Source organism: Saimiri boliviensis, chromosome 9 (genome assembly GCF_048565385.1).
Source record: "Saimiri boliviensis isolate mSaiBol1 chromosome 9, mSaiBol1.pri, whole genome shotgun sequence".
Taxonomy (NCBI): domain Eukaryota; kingdom Metazoa; phylum Chordata; class Mammalia; order Primates; family Cebidae; genus Saimiri; species Saimiri boliviensis.
In genome coordinates this window covers 28,716,461-28,733,020 of record NC_133457.1, presented here as the reverse complement: position 1 = coordinate 28,733,020, position 16,560 = coordinate 28,716,461, and the positions used below count along the sequence as shown (strand labels likewise).

Genomic DNA, 16,560 nt, shown 5'->3' with positions numbered 1-16,560 from the left:
ACCTAACTATATTCAGAAAAGCCAAGCCATTGGCCTTATGTTGAGTTAACTGAGGTGGAGGTTATACAGTCTATAAGAAAGTCCACTGCTGGCTTTTCCTTGAGTTGAAAGGGAAGAATCCTATTTGATTCACTTTGGGCTGATTTTCATTCCTTTGATTCGCTAGCCTATGAAAGAGACAACCAGCACCAAGATGAAGCAGAAGGAAACCCAGGTAATAGACATGAGCCTCATGAACAAGGACCCCAAGAAGCTAACCCAGAATCTGAGGCAGATGTAAGTATCTTCTCTTCTGCCCCTGACACGTGGTAAATTTAAAAAGTGGGAAAGAGAGTTGAAAGTTTGCCTGATGCCAGCCTCTAGCCCCATATATTTCTGTTATATTCTCAGCACAGAAGGAAAGCAGCTTGCATAATTATACATGGGCAGTGTTTTTAACTGTAAACCATGGTGTATGTGTATGTGATAAGCTGGTTTAATGGTTGCTCTGGGGAAAAAAAACACGGGACTTTTTTTTTTTTTTGATGACTTTTGGATTAATAAAACTGAAACCTAGAAAAGCAAAATTGAAAGAGATTTAAATATGTAGTAACTCTGAAAGATGGAGGAATAAAAGGCAAGTGTAGAAGTTGGAGATGGCACCAGAGAAAGGAAACTGACCTTTCCTGAGCATGTTAAGCAGTCTCCCAGGGTGTTAGGTATGTTGTGTGACTCTGTAATCTCTCAGCAGTCTAGTGTCCATTTTAATAAATATATGGATAAGGATGTGTGATTTGAGACATGAAGAGTTGTTCAGGTACTGCAATGGTGCAGAAAACTTAGAATATAAATAGACATCTAATTACCAGCATTGTTATTTGTGTTTACCAAAAAATACTGAGATCTCCAATTCAGCTGGCTGGGCTAGAGCCTTGGCCCTGCCTGCAGGTGAGGCAAGCATATGTTTAGTGAGCCTGTTCCTGTATGTGTAGATGACTTTTACAACTTATTTTAGCTATCCTGTCATCTTTTGCCAGTAAATAAACTACCACGTTTATAACAGTCTGTGCTATCACACGGGCCCGGTTTATATCGACTCAGTGGATGATTAAAAGAAAGACGCATGTCCTTGACAATCATCGAGAAAGTCTTTCTGCTAGCTGCTTAAAGCCCTCTTGATGGAAACAGCTTTTCCACTTAGCTTGCACTGAGATGTGCAGAACACCTTTCCCTGCCATCCCTTGCATCAAGATTTCTGAAAATATGCTCCAGGGAACCTAGTCCTGAAATATTTTCAGGGAAGTGCAAATACTTGAGAACAGAAACATATGAGAGTGCAAGAGTCTGTCCATGAGAGAGCAAGAAAGCAAGTGTACAAAGACCTGAAAATGTACATGGGGTGAGAGGAAGGGCGAGTATTCCAGTCACTTGTTTGGGAACTGCTGTAGGCGTTGATTACTTGACTATATGATCCTTTACTTCCCTATCCACTGTTTGTTTGTTCTGGGGAACATGCTGGAAAACACTGGCCTTTGTACCATTCTTTTTAATTAGAAATTATGAATCCCACTTGTTCCTTTCTTTTTCTGTTTTATCTGAACGTAACATCTGTGCATGCTAATTCATACTTGTTACTTGGTCAGAGGTGAGCTAGTCATTTTCATGAACTTTTGCAAAAGATATTTGGTACTTTCTTCTGAAAAGAATATGTTACATTTTTCCTGTATTTCCATACAAATTATTGATAGTGCACCAAAGAAAATCCATATGACAAGAGATTGTGGAGTAATTAGAGTTGAGTGTAAAGGTGGTAATTTGTTAGTCTCTATATTCCCAAGAATAATGTCATTTGCACTTCAGTAACCTTTATGGCCAAGGATGTGCAGATAACAGATCAGCTGAGACTGCAGTGAACTCTCAAACATGTGCAAGACTCTTAAGTGAATTGAAGTAGAATCTTGTCTGGAGAATACTGATAGAGACCAAATCCTACTCTGTGGCTTTCCTGTCTCTTAGAAGCATTTACAACTTTAATAAGTGTCCTATTGATGACCTGGGAGTGATTGGGGAAGCTCATGACAAGCATCACTGTTCCTGTCTATCTTGGGCTTTAAAATCTAAATCTTTATTAGCATGTTTATTATTTGGAAGGTGCTTTGGGAGCTTAAGTGGAAAATTGAAATAATTCTAAAGTTGATAATATGAAGGACCTTTGTTGAGCACAGTAACTTGGGAGATAATTTGGGGATGACATTTTTCATAAAATATTGCCCTACTGGGCAGTTGAGTAGCTCAGTCCATTTTAACTCCCATCTCTTGCCAGGTCAACATCTCTCTTCACTTCATGGAAGTATTTTTTATTTAAGAAATTTGATCCATAGTAGAAATTGACTGTTTCCTTTTGAGTTAGCCTTTTTCTTGTCTTGTCTCCTTTCCCATCCTCTTTATAGGTCCTTTCTGGTAAGGGCCTTCTTTTCCATCAGTTGCTTTTCACCTGCTGACATGTTAAAAATTGCCTGTACAGGGAAGCTTGTATAAAAATCAACATAGCAAAAAGAGTTAATTGCCCATCTAAATCCCCCATCTAAATTAGTATATTCTTTTCTCACTTGGTCTTCTTTTATTAATTATTTTCTTGTTTATTCAGTTCTGTTTACATTACTTGTATCAGTAGAGTTTTGAGAACTATTTTGAAATCACTTGCAGAAAATAAGTGCTGTTTGTACCTCACTGTGATTCTTCAGCCTCTGACAAGTAAAACAGGAGTTTTCCCTTTTGACAGTGCAATGCTTGATTCTTGTAAGTCTTGGCAAGGATAGATCTGAACAATTCGGTGAAGGATGATATCATTTTCTACCAGTGTGTAGCCTTTCAAATGAAATTAAACTTGATCCTCAGTTTTAAAGTGTAGTTGCTTTTTAAAATTTTACAGAGGGCAGCTGTAGAGGACATAAACCCAGCAGATGACCCTAATAATCAAGGTGAGGATGAATTTGAAGAAGCTGAGCAAGTGAGAGAAGAAAATTTGCCAGATGAAAATGAAGAGCAAAAACAAAGTAATCAAAAGCAAGAAAATACAGAAGTAGAGGAACATTTGGTGGTAAGCAGATGCCACAAGGAAGGGTGGATTTAACTGGGGTATTTTGACAAACATTCGGTTTATGTAAAAGGTTAGTCATAATCTACATTGATGGAAGGTTTGCCACTTTGCTGGTTTTTACGCCACTTTATGAAACGGTATGCCTCTGCTCTGAGAGAGAGATTCATGTGGCATATGAAATGATATGCCGTACATCTGAGGATGGAATGGACATCCTGGGCTTTGTATTAGAAATGATTATTCATCATTTCCTGGCCACAGATGCTTTGAAACTACTCTTTTCATGGTGGCATCCTTGTTCTTTGTCCCAGAGTACTGTGTAAAGGCATCTCTGAGGCACAGTAACATGAACCTCCTCTTTTGTTTCAACAGATGGCAGGAAATCCAGACCAGCAGGAGGATAATGTTGATGAACAGTACCAGGAAGAGGCAGAAGAGGAGGTAGTAAGAATTGAATTCCTGAGACTGATCAGATTGGTCTATCAGATACACTAACCTTAAACAAACCTCAGCAGTATTGGCTTTGACATGCCTTCCATAGAAATGTTCAGAAAGACAAGCAGGATGAGAAAGTGTGGTTTAAGCAAAAATGGATTATGGCACTGGAGACATTTGGTTAGGAGATAATAAAGGCAGGATAATAGAATCCATCTCTTTGGTTCTCACCCGAAATTTTGAATTAAGAGGGCATTTGGCCTTCCAGGAATGGTGGACTTAGATTTGTATGATCTTTCGTAAGAACATTTTCTCCTGTATCCCTCTGCACATTGAGGGAATCCGGACCAGCACCTGTAGCTTTTTCCACAGACATCTCCCCAGTGCCTACCTCACAGGATACCCCGTAGTGTCTATTGGAATCAGCTTAACCTCCAAACATTTTTGTAAATTTTACAGTTTCTTCTTCTGGCCTCTCCCCTCATAAGAATTCAGTATCTTAATTAATGATAAAGGAAAGGAAAAAGATGTAAAGAGCTCAGTTGAGTAAAATGCATTTGGATAAAGTTTCTTAATATTTTATTTTAGTTCGCTCTTCATTATAAATTTCTGGCATCTTGTTGTTAATTAGGTAGACGTAGCATTTACTGTGATGTTACATTCCTGTAACTGATTGGTGAATGCTGTTTCTTGTAGCCATTTTATCACAGCATTCTGCTGTATAGACAACTGCGATATTTACGAGTCTGACAGGAATTAGGCCAAGACCCTATATTTACTCTCCTTATGGACCAGTAAGTAGTTCCCAAATTAAAACCGTGGGTCAGAGCCGCTTCTCAGCCAGGTGTCTTGGAAATGTGTGGCTTTATCCCTAATGGGAACCCTATGGGAGGATGGACATACGGCAAACTAAAGACAACCCCACCACCGGAGACCCTGTGCAGAAATCATGCACTGTGCCCTCCCACACACAGTTCCCTCCACTAGGTCTGCTTTCTCGTTCTTACGATTTTCTCCACTTTTCGAAGCTAATGATAAAATTTGTGCTTATACCAGGAAAACAAAAAAGGGTGCTGCTCTTTAAGGTCGCTGGCAACCTGCCTAGTAACATGCATTTTAACTGGCTTGATCTTTTTCTTCTCTGGTTTCTCATCCTAATCAAGACCCTTGGCCGTCTTGTCAGGAGGAGCAGCAGAGAAAATAGGGAACTTGAATATTAAGACATTTGGCAAGAAAAAGATACTCATCTGGACTTCTCATGTAACAAGATGTCTAGACTAATATCATTTTGTTTTATTATGTCCGATAAGAGGAATCTTTGAGGGTTAAAAAGAGAAAAGGTTCACCTTGGCTTCTTTTTAGAAAAATTCAGAACATTAAACATAAAATTTTAATCAGTATTTACTGATTCCTTTTCACTTTTATATTATGATAAGTTAAGGTAGAGGAGGGAAATCCTGTGATCCAAGAGGAATCAAGAGTAGAAAGAGAAGAAAGACAGATGCAAGAGGGAAGGAGAAATGGTGCTGAGACAGAGGAGGTTGCGTGGGCTGAGTGCTGCCTAAACTCAGCAACTGCTCCTCACCCCATCACTCATCCCCCTTCAGATCTGCTGGACTGACAGGACTCTTCCTCTTGCTGTACCTGGTCCCACGTCCTAATTATGTTTACCTGGTTCCTGCCAAAAATTCTTATAACAGTATCCAGATCCCCTCCTGCACATGCTCCAGGTTGCAAGCCCATCACTGAGAGCTGTTGCTCCTTGCGCTCCTAGCGGAAGTTGTGTGTGTCTTTTTTTCTTCCCAGTGTAACTTTCCTCTCTGCCCCCGAGCCTTGCTCATGCTGTGTTGTATTTTGGTGATTGTTTCTGAGATGATTAATGTTTGCATCTTGCCACTTCTATCCATTACTCCCAGGTCTTCCCTTGAGAGAGGAGAAGAGTGGTTCCCAAATACCATTTAAGCACTAGTGATAGAGACAAAGTTCTTGTCAGACTATGGCAAAATGAGAAAAATAAAGGGGAGCATAATATATGGAAACACATATTGTTTATAAGTGCATAATGTATGAAACCTCATTAGTGGAAGGAAGCACTCTGAAAATCATGCAATGCTATGGAACTGTGCACTGTTTTTGTTTGTTTGTTTGTTTTTATATCTCCATTAAACCGTAGAGTTTTGCAGCTACCCCAGCTAACCACTAGAATGCAAGGCCTGTGGCTACCATCGCTTCCCTTCCCCTCCAGTGCACAAACTTATTTCTGTCAGCATTTCCCCTGGGGAAGAATTGCATCTTGCCAGGGCTGCACCTGTTCAGAGGTATAGCCTGTCAGACTTGTAGACTTGGCCTCTAAGAGTAGAGGACCCAAAAGAAGTGTAATTTTAGGAAATTTATACTACCCTGCCTTATTTTATCTTAGTGCAGTAAGTGTTATCTTCCTAAGACATAAAAATTGTTATTATTTACAAGCATTCCTTGTTTCTCATTTGGGATTGTTTGAGTGGAAGGCATGATCCCTTCCTCACATCATGATCCCTTCCTCATGTTGCTTACATTCCAAATGTTTTATCAGCTTGTAAGCAAACAAGACAATTATGGCATTGCCAAAAAGTGCTATGTACACTTTAAAATTATTTACATGTTTCACCATGTATAGATTAAATGACCGAAAAATCAGAATACCTTAATTTCCCAAAATGTAACTGAAAACAGATTAATCTGAACATGCAGAAGAGAACAAATACAAGGTTTTTGTACACCTTCACTGGCCAAATATATACGTCTACCTACACGAGACTGCCAGCCTGTGAACACCATGTCAAGAAGCTATTCTTTTGTTGTTGTTTTTTTTTGTTTTTCGAAACAGAGTCTTCACTGTCGCCCAGGCTAGAGTGCAATGACGCAATCTCGGCTCACTGCAACCTCTGCCTCCCGGGTTCAAGCAATTCTCCCACCTCAGCCTCCTGAGTAGCTAGGATTACAGGTGTCCACCACCACACCCAGCTAATTTTTGTATTTTTAGTAGAGACAGGGTTTTGCCATGTTGTTCTGGCTGGTCTTGAACTTCTGACCTCAGGTGGTCCTTTCACCTTGGCCTTCCAAAGTGCTGGGATTACAGGCATGAGCCACCACGCTTGACCAAGAAGCTTTTCAATTGGAAGAAACTCTCTTGTTAAAAGCAGGGTGTTCATCGCCATAGCTAATGTTGCTGAAGGCCTTTTGTTCATAACCTTCTATCTACCTCTTTGGATCCTACTGTTCTTACCTACTTAAGGCTCAGCTTTCTACCCTGGCTCACCCCGTAACATCTTCAATGTGTAAAAGAAAGGTGTTAATAGACACCAAGAGAGGATATCCAGTCAAAGCCTATTTTAAGACTCAGTGGACCTGTTTTATTTTGGATTTGGCCATTTATTAAACTTTGTGACATCAGATAAGGCTCTTTTCTAAAATGCCTAAAACATTATATTTCAGTAGATAAAAATGAGTAACAAGAGCAGTGTTTGGGAAATCTGACAAAGTACTGTGACAGCTTTAGCAGGATGCTAAGAGGGCTAGTTGTGGAAGACATCATCTGTATGTCTACATTATAAAAGAGTAACAATTGGCTTCTGGTTGTTATTTATTCTCAGCATATTTTAAAGATCAGTTAGAACCTCTATATCATTTTGTTCCATTTCATTACCAAAGAGCATTAAAGACATTACTACCTTGTTTTTTTTTTTTTTTTTTGAGACAGAGTTGCACTCTTGTTGCCCAGGCTGGAGTGTAATGGTGTGATGTCCGATTGCTACAACCTCTGCATCCCAGGTTCAAGTGATTCTCCCTACCTCAGCCTCCTGAGTAGCTGAGATTACAGGCATGCACCACCATCCCTGGCTAATTTTTGTATTTTTAGTAGAGATGGGGTTTTTCCATGTTGGTAAGGCTGGTTTTGAACTCCTGATCTCAGGTGATCCACCTGCCTCAGCCTCCCAAAGTGCTGGGATTACAGGCGTGCACCACCGCGCCTGGCCAGCATTACAGCTTTTAAGATGAGTTTGCTTGCCCCAAACATCAATAATATATTACTAGAATAATAATGTGTATCTAACTAAGAGTCTATTCTCTGTATGTCTGGAAAATTAGAAAATTTTCATTTGTGGGTTCCCTAAAGAGTAGTTCAAATCAGTGGTGTCTAAATAAGATTAAATTGACAACTGGTAAACAAGCTAAATTTTCTATAGCACATCTCCAGAGACTAGTGATATAACCCAGCATCCGTTGTTATTCAAGGAAATAGTTCTTTGTCTTTGCTGTGAATAAGGATCACCTTGAAGAGTCTGTGGCATACACAGATTTCTGGACCAGACACTTACCCTTGAGATTTTGATCTTATCTGTTGTGGAACCTAGGAATCAGCATTCTTCATAAGTGCCCCTTCACCCACCCACCACCCACTGATTCTGACAGCTCAGTATTATACTATTTAGAGAAATAGTCCTAGGGCAGACAGTTGTAGATGGCATCTGGGAAATCTGAAACTCCTTTCTGTGTACATGTGTCCTTTTGCTAAAGACTTTCTAACCAAAGTCTTAAAAGGGTTCGTGACTCCCCAACCACACATACGTACAGGAAATTAAGGATCATTGATTTTTACCCAGTGCTTTTATTTTGCATATAAGAAATTTGGGCTTCAGAGGGATTAGTTAAAATTTTGAAGGTTGTATAGCTTTTATTGATTGTTAGAAACATGATAGAGCCACCTAGGTCTGATTTTAAAGGCTACCATAATTAAGTGTATCACTCACAGTAACTATATAGTTGATATGGAGAAGTTCTTTATAGAAATTAGTGAATATAGACAGAATGGTGGAAATAGAAAGTAACCATTTTTTGCAACCCCTAAATTGAAGCAGTTGATCTAATCAACAGTCATCAGTGAATGATGTCACTAGATGAACAGAGATCAGGGAAGTTTACCATGAAGGGATCACCCTGTCCCTGCCTGAGCTCACTGATCAACCATAGCCTCACTAAAAGTGGGACAAATAATTGTATGTGCCTCCTGATATGATAAAAAATATGAAACATACACCGTTTATTCACTTTTATGTTAAATTACATGTATAGGAAATGTTGGAACTAGAGAAATGAGTTAAGTGATATAAAGAAGCAAATAAATCCAGAATGTGAGTCATTTTACAGGACAGCAAATCCATAGCGTAGGGAAAAAAGAAGTGAATCCCATGTTATGTGTGCTCTTCCTTAAAATCATGATTAGAACCAACCAGCTGTAAAAAGACATTAAGACAATCATAAAAGTGTAAGTATGGACAAGACATCAGATGCTACTATGGAATTATTTTATCAGGTGTGATAACCATATTATGGTTATATAAGTTGTTTATTGTTTTTATGTATATACTGTGATATGTGAAGGCAAAATTACATGATATCTAGAATTTTAAAGAATAATTTACTAAGAAATGGAAAAATGATGGATGATGCAGGTATGGCAATATTGAGATAGCTTTTGAACATTGGTGGTAGCTATAGGGGTTTATTGAATAATTTCTTCTGATTTATACAATCAGAAAAGTTTCAGAGCCAAGGCTTTAGTCCAGATCTTTCTGACTCCATAATATATGATAGGAGTTGGCAAACTACAGGATGCAGCCTAGTTTGTAAGTAAAGTTTTTGTTGTTGTGGTGGTGGGGGTTATTGTTGTTGTTCTGAGATGGAGTCTTGCTCTGTCACCCAGACTGAAGTGCAGTGATGCGATCTCAGCTCACTGCAACTTCCGCGTCTTGGGTTCAAGCAATTCTCCTGCCTCAGCCTCCTGAGTAGCCTGGACTGCAGGTGCCTGCCACCATGCCAGGCTAATTTTCCTATTTTTAGTATGAAACTTTTAGCTAAATTTTGTATTTTTAGTAAAAATGAATAACTTTTCATCCTGTTTTTAGTGGAAATTATTTTTCACTAACTCCCTAGGGGTTTCACCATGTTGGCCAGGCTAGTCTTGATCTCCTTACCCTGTGATCTCCCCGCTGCGATCTCCCAAAGTGCTGAGATGAGAGGCATGAGCAACCGCACCTGGCCAAGTAAAGTTTTATTGGAACACAAACATGCCTCCTTGTTTTTATATTGACTGTAGTTTGTTTTTGTGTGTGTGTGCACTACATAGAGTGGTCAAGTTGTATTGTTGTGAGAGAGAGACCTTACGGCTAAGAAAGCCTAAATATTTCCCATCTGGCCCTTCACAGAAAAAGATTGCTGATCCCTGATTTAGATATTCTTCTTACCACACAGCATAAACTCAAGGCTGTTTTTTCTCCAACTACAACATTTTAATGTTTATAAATTATATATTTTCATTATTAAGGCTGTAGAAGACATGCCTTTGTTAATCAAAATTGACAGGGACACTTCAGCAATTTAATGATATTTCAATTAGGCAGACCTTAAGATAGCCTGCAATAAGTGCTTCATTGTTTTCATCCCAGTGTCCTGTGGAATGTTACTATGAGGTTCTATGACTCTGGGCAGAGGAGATGTTATGGGCCACCGATAGATCGGTAAAGTGAAACAAGATTGGTATCTTTAACTCATTCCATCAGGAAATATGAATACAACAGATACTCAATGCCTTTGTCCTCAAATGTATTTATCTGGTACCAGGTTAGTTTAAGGGCTGTAGGTCAAACTGACATTGGACTAGTTAGAGGAGATTCACAAATGTTTGCCTAGCCCAGGGTATCTTTGAAGAGTCACCTTTGTAGGCTCTTGACAGGCCAAGTTTTGTCCAAAGCTTTTCTGGGAGGCTGCAGTTCATTCTTGTCTCACCTGGGCTGCATACCTTTAGGCAGCATGTAATTTGTTTCTCCTGCATTATAGTATCTGTGTACTTTTCTTCCTTTTCTCATTACTCAGATTTTTCAACAGTCTTCCCCACTCCCCCGCCAAAATAGGTGATTTTTGTGTTATTCAAGGGGACTTATTATGCTCCGCTCCTAGAAAAGGTCAGGCTTTCTTTGGTATCAGGAGACTACATTATACTGAACTGATGTTCAGCAGGGTTTTTTTGAAATGTATTCAAGTGAATTAAACATTTTGGCCTATGTATGGTTTTCAAAATAGTTAACAAGTTAAAAAAGAGTTTTACTCTATATTTCTGCAAGATATGACCAATACATAGAGATTATTTGGCACAAATATTTGAGTGCTTGCTTTACTTTACATTTTGAGATAACTTGGGATCATTTAAGCCGTAATAATAGTGCACATAAAGGAAAACAGGTTGTATTAGAACACTAAAGAGAGGAATTTTTGAGGCAGTTCAATAGACTACTTCATAAAGAAATTGAAATGATTATATTCTATTTTCTAGATATTTTAGCCACAGAAATTTATTCTTAAGTATAGAATAGATACATAAAATTTCATCTACATTGTATATAGGCAGTGTCTATTTTTTGTGCCTTTACAGAGGATTTACAGAGGCTGCAGGTTGGACAAGCTTGATCTAGATAGTGGCTTAAATAAGAGGCAGTTCCTGCCTCTGTAGAATTTATACTGTGTCATAGATTTCAAATTTCTACAGTTCTCACATATAGAAAAATGGAAATTTTAATTTTATTATTTTATTTTTGGGGAGATAGGGTCTTGTTGTGTCACCGAAGCTGTTGTGCAGTGGCACAAACCCGGTTCACTGAAGCTTTGATTTCTAGAGTTCAAGCGATCCTCTGCTTCAGCCTCTCAAGTAACTGAGACTACAGGTGTGCACAGTGTGCCCAGCTAATTTTATAAAAATTTTTTATAGAGACAGGGTCTCACTTTGTTTCCCAGGACTCAAACTCCTGGGCTCAAGTGATCCTTTTGCCTCAGTACCCCAAAATGCTGGGATTAGAGTTGTGAGCCACCACGCATGGCCAGAATTTTTGATTTTATAAGCTGAATTTCTTCAGGTGTTTTATATTTGGAATTTTAACCATTATTCAAATAAGTCAGAAATTCAAGCACAAAAGTCCTACATTCAAAGTCAATTACATTGATTTTTCTAATAGGTATATTATACATTTCTTCATACCAGTTAGATAAAATCCTCAACATATATTATTGCAAGTGTTTGAATAATAAAAGTGTGAAAATATATCATTGCAAGTGTTTAAATGATATCTGTGGTTTGTTTTAGGTTCAGGAAGATTTGACTGAAGAGAAAAAAAGAGAACTGGAGCATAATGCTGAAGAGACCTATGGTGAAAATGATGAAAATGTATGTCTCAGATACATGTTTCTGTTGAGCACTTGGGTGTCTGCAAGTGCGCATGTGTGTAGGGGAGATACATAGATTTGGGATAGGTACCAGTGGCTGATGGTACCTCTGAGTTACCACTGAATTTAACAGACCCACCTGAAATTAGGAAAAGTTGTGACAACATGAAAAGTAGGCCAGACAGTGGCACTGTTGCTTACATATCATCTTTCTTCCTTTTTTTCCCTCTAAAAATGAGTAACTTTTCATCTTGTTTTTAGAGGGAATTATTTATCACTAGCTCTATATCTCTTAGATTTTCTTTTTTTCTTTTCTTTTTTTATTTTTTAATTTTAAGGCTGAAGATAAAAACAATGATGGAGAAGAACAAGAAGTTAGAGATGACAACCACCCCAAGGGCCGAGAGGAACACTATGAGGAAGAGGAAGAGGAGGAAGAAGACGGGGCTGCGGTTGCTGAGAAATCGCATCGAAGAGCTGAAATGTAGCTGGGCCCAATTTCTAGACAATATTCAGCCAACGGATTCTTTTCAAGCTGCTCAAACATAAATCTGCCTACTGAACTCTAGGATATTTAATTACAAAAATTAAGAACTTAGACTTTTTTAAAACTTTTGTATTAGAAATGCTCATACATTTATATGAATATATTTTGATAATGTAGGTCTAGAACTTCTTTTATATTCAAGCTAGACATGAAAAAGAAGAAAAACAATAATGTAAACCTGAGCCCCCGAGTCCGAATTTTTTTAACGGATTATGTGAAGTCAGAAAGGTCATTGATTTTGTATATGTTTCAGCGTGTTTCTGGCTTCTAGTTTTCAGGTGTCCTTTGTTTGCCTTTAATAAAATACAGGATTTAAGAACAGGGAGTACTTAGAACAGGGAGTACTTGCAAAATGCCATGCAAACTTTAAAGAGAATGGCCAGTTTACTAATTGCTGCCCTTCTGATGTCTTTATATATAGTTCTGATGGAATTTTCACCAGTCTGTCTATCTCTGGATTGAGATCTATGTACAGAGTGACATACAATAGGAAACCCATTTTTGTTGTAAAGACATTGTTTTTCAGACTTTTCAGATTGATTTAAAAAATGTTTGTCATTGCTTTAAAATCATAGCTGTTCTGCTAAAGAGGAATTGAATTTTAAAATGAGAGAGCATTAAAACTTACGTGGCAGTATCCTGGTCGTAATCAGATATTGCAGTGTGCAAACAAGGTATGGACACATGTATTAACATTTTTGAAGGACTAGTGACTTGTTTAAAAACAAGTGAGTGTTTATGTGTGGTGTTTTCTAAGTGGGCACCCATTCTCAATGTTTTCTTTTTTCTGAAGCCACTGATTGATCATTGTTTCAGTGTCTAGTTCCCTACAAGTGATACATATTTCCTCTTTAAGCTTCTGTGCCTCAATATGCAATCACTTTGATAATAAGTATGATTATGGAGATATACCAAACTGCAAATAGGATTATTTTTCAAAACTATACAGTGAAACATACATGGTGATATGATAGACCCTCATGATTTTTTTGTTTGCTGGGTCTGCTTTTTGGGTCTGCTTTTTGCCTGTGTGTAAGGCATTTTAATGGTTGCAAATATAATAGATTCCTTAAAATAAAATTAAAAATCAGAAACTTCCCTTGGAATAGAGACATTTCAGTTGCAAGCATAAAGATTTTTAAATATATAGCACTAGGTTATATAAGTCATATGTGTGTGGTTTTATATTAATACTCAATAAAAACAAATTTCATTTTCTATCATTATTATATGAAGGTAATTTTATTTTTAAATAACCACACTCATAGAAGGTTTTGGTTGTTCCAGTTGAGTGATTGTGTATGTATGCATAGGAATATTTTGTTCAAATGTACTTTGGATTTCCAATAATCAGAAATCTTACCTTTATGTGTAAAAATCCATTATGTAATGTAAAATGTATAATATTGTACATAATATTCAGAATACAATTATTTTGGTAAATTAGCTTGTATTTTTAATGTCCCAGTTGCAGTATTTAATTATTTGAACCATACTGAAAATTGGTAATAGTCAATAAAGCTAAAACAAAGTGGCAGACCTTTTAAACTATGTGGTTTCTTACTAGTTTATGACCTTCTAATATTCAGATCCTCAGCTATGACAGAAGCCCAGGGTGTGTACAACACTCACTTGGGCTGCTCCACACTGACCGTGTGACACTTGGAGACTAAGGGGAACTGACGTGAACATGAAGCTCACAACTGCTGCTGGCTCATGAGAAATGGAGTCCTTTGTCTCTGACCCAGCAGTGTAGTTCCTCTGCCAACATCCATGAAACTGTAGCAGGTAAATGGGAGCTGTAAGGTGGATAAAATCTCATACTCTGCACAATCACGGCATTTTTGCAGGCTGTGGCAAATAGAAAATAGCACCTCTCGTTTCTCTCCCAATGGTGAAACTACTGTGTCATGAATTCAGGGATTCTGGTGTGCATTTACTTTGCTGTGTGGAAAGAAATAGTCTACAAAAGTGGAGAAAAAATTTAACCTATAAAGACATGCAAAAGTCAGAGGCAGAGGTAAATAGAGAGTTTGTCATTTCTTTTATTTCCAGTTCTTATATCTTGACATTTTTTTATGCCAGCCAAGTCTCTCTATAGGCTAATGATCTAATAAAATCTACTTTTTCATTTGACCTACTTGCATTTCCGTCACTTGCCACCTGAAGATTTTTAACTAATACCTGAATTACGTTCAATTCCTTTGAATCATCGTGCTCTCATCTCATGGTATATTTGTCACCTCTTCTCTCCAGAAATGCCGTTCAACCCTTATTTGCCCTCCTCTCCTTTGGTTGCTTTGGGTCTAATTCACCTTAGACACCAATTCCTCTGGGAAGAGTCTATCTCCCACTCCTCTGACTCCTAAGTCTGGGATGCATACCCTTCTGTTCTATACCACCCATGTTATCCATATCATATCACAGTGTGTGGAAGCGTCTATACATTTGTCTATACTCTCCTTGACATGTATGTTCAGAGAGTAGAGACCATGTTTCTCTTGTCATTATTGTATCCCAAGCACTGACATATAGATTTTCAATGAATGTTTTTTAAATTGATAGCATCCTCATCTGTAAAAAGCAAGTTTTGATTAGCTCAAGACCATACGACAAATATTAATAAATGGCAGAGCTAGGAATTTTTCCTGGCTCAATCTGATTCCACTGTTAATTTAAAAATATCAAGAATTGTTTGGATCATTGTCCATCATAACATTCTGAGTATCATATATTAAGAAAGTGTATATTAAATTCTGCAATAACAAGTACTAAAAGGGTTGAAAGATGAATGAAGTCTCAGCCATGGGCTCTGGAAAAAAAAAAACCAAGAAACTTACTTGATCTAAGAAAGCGATAGTCAAAGGAAGAAATAACATTGTATGTCTGTCTTCTTTGAAGTATCAATTGTAGCATAAAGAATAAAGACTTTCTTGAGAAACAGGTGAATGAATCTGTGAAAGAGATTTTTTAGATTAGAATATATTTAATAATTAATTATGATTGCTAAGAGGCCTGCCTAAGCTAAGGACTAGATGCTGTACTCTGAGATATGTTGCTTGGGTCTTGTGACTGTTATGGGAGGGCCAGTTGTTATGGTTGAATAGGATATGTGCTCGTCCACGGGGTGGCCTTTTGTCTCCACACTATCACAATTCTGCTCCTCGTTTGTAGCGGGTCCTGTAACCGCAGGAGTGGGCCAAAACCTGAGCTGGATCAATCTTCTGTATCCTATCTTCTAGGCCATACTGATGGATGGAGGAAAGCAAGCATGTCCCAAAGTAACCCTTCAATCTCTCAGTCTGAGATTCCTACACTGAGGCTGAATAAAAGAAATGCTCTCTAGCTGCTATGCTGACAGCGTCAAACACATACAACAGGAGACTGCAGGAGTCATAGTCCTTATCACATGGAGAAAAGCAAGTTGCAGCAGGAAAGAATGATGCCAACAGAAAAAGAAACAGGAATGGAGGTAAGGAGGAGGTGGGAAAAGGCAGGAAAAGGAGAGAGTCAGAGAACGGCATAAAGAAAGTAAATAGTGTTCAGATTCCCTCATTCTGCCTTCCTTTGATTTTATTTGCTGATGAATCTCCCTCTCCTTTATATATTAACTAGTTTGAGGATCTTAAACTGACCAAACTGAAGAAAACTGACTTACATCAGCATTATGTATCTTATAAAGCAGACCAGTATCAGTGTTTTGATTAACTTTTAGTCCTTTTGCCCCAAATGTAGTAATTTTTAACAAATAATGACATGATTTTAAAAAAATAATCTCTTTTATTCTTGAATCTGTCTTTGAGGCCCAGAGGATCTGTGATAAAAGCTTAAGGATTATCATTATAAAGTTATGAGTACTCTTGTATCCCCATTCTTTAAACTACATCAAAAATTGGCAAACTAGTTCTGTAAAAGGCAGACAGTAAATCTCTTAGTGTTTTCAGGCCATAAAGCCTTTTTTGAAATTACTCAGTTCTGCCTTTGTACTGTGAAAGCAATCAGAAACAATACACACAGGAATGAGCGTGGCTGTGTTCCAATAAACCTTTATTTACATAAACAGAAAACAGGTCAGATTTGGCTTCCAGACTGTAAATACTTGGTCTATATGATCCAAATATTTGTTATGGTTTATAATGATCCACTTACTTATTATACAATTATTTCTATAGAAAATGGAAGATTTTAAGATCATCAACTGTTAAAGCTTTCTGGTTCTTTGTTACAATCCCTTCTATTATAAATT

At 37.8% G+C, this 16,560-nt stretch overlaps 1 protein-coding gene across 4 annotated transcripts in view; it reads left to right on the top strand.

Annotated features, from left to right (window-relative positions):
• GOLIM4 (golgi integral membrane protein 4) overlaps positions 1 to 13,862 on the top strand; it is an 85,016-nt gene extending 71,154 nt beyond the window's left edge. For all 4 annotated transcript variants that reach the window (XM_010335695.3, XM_010335694.3, XM_003924965.4 and 1 more), the window contains 5 exons: positions 167 to 276; positions 2,912 to 3,079; positions 3,452 to 3,520; positions 11,688 to 11,768; positions 12,106 to 13,862. In XM_010335695.3, coding sequence (XP_010333997.1) covers positions 167 to 276; positions 2,912 to 3,079; positions 3,452 to 3,520; positions 11,688 to 11,768; positions 12,106 to 12,255 — 578 coding nt within the window. In that variant the 3' untranslated portion in view covers positions 12,256 to 13,862. The remainder of the gene's footprint in view (positions 1 to 166; positions 277 to 2,911; positions 3,080 to 3,451; positions 3,521 to 11,687; positions 11,769 to 12,105) is intronic.
• The last annotated feature ends 2,698 nt before the right edge of the window (positions 13,863 to 16,560 follow it).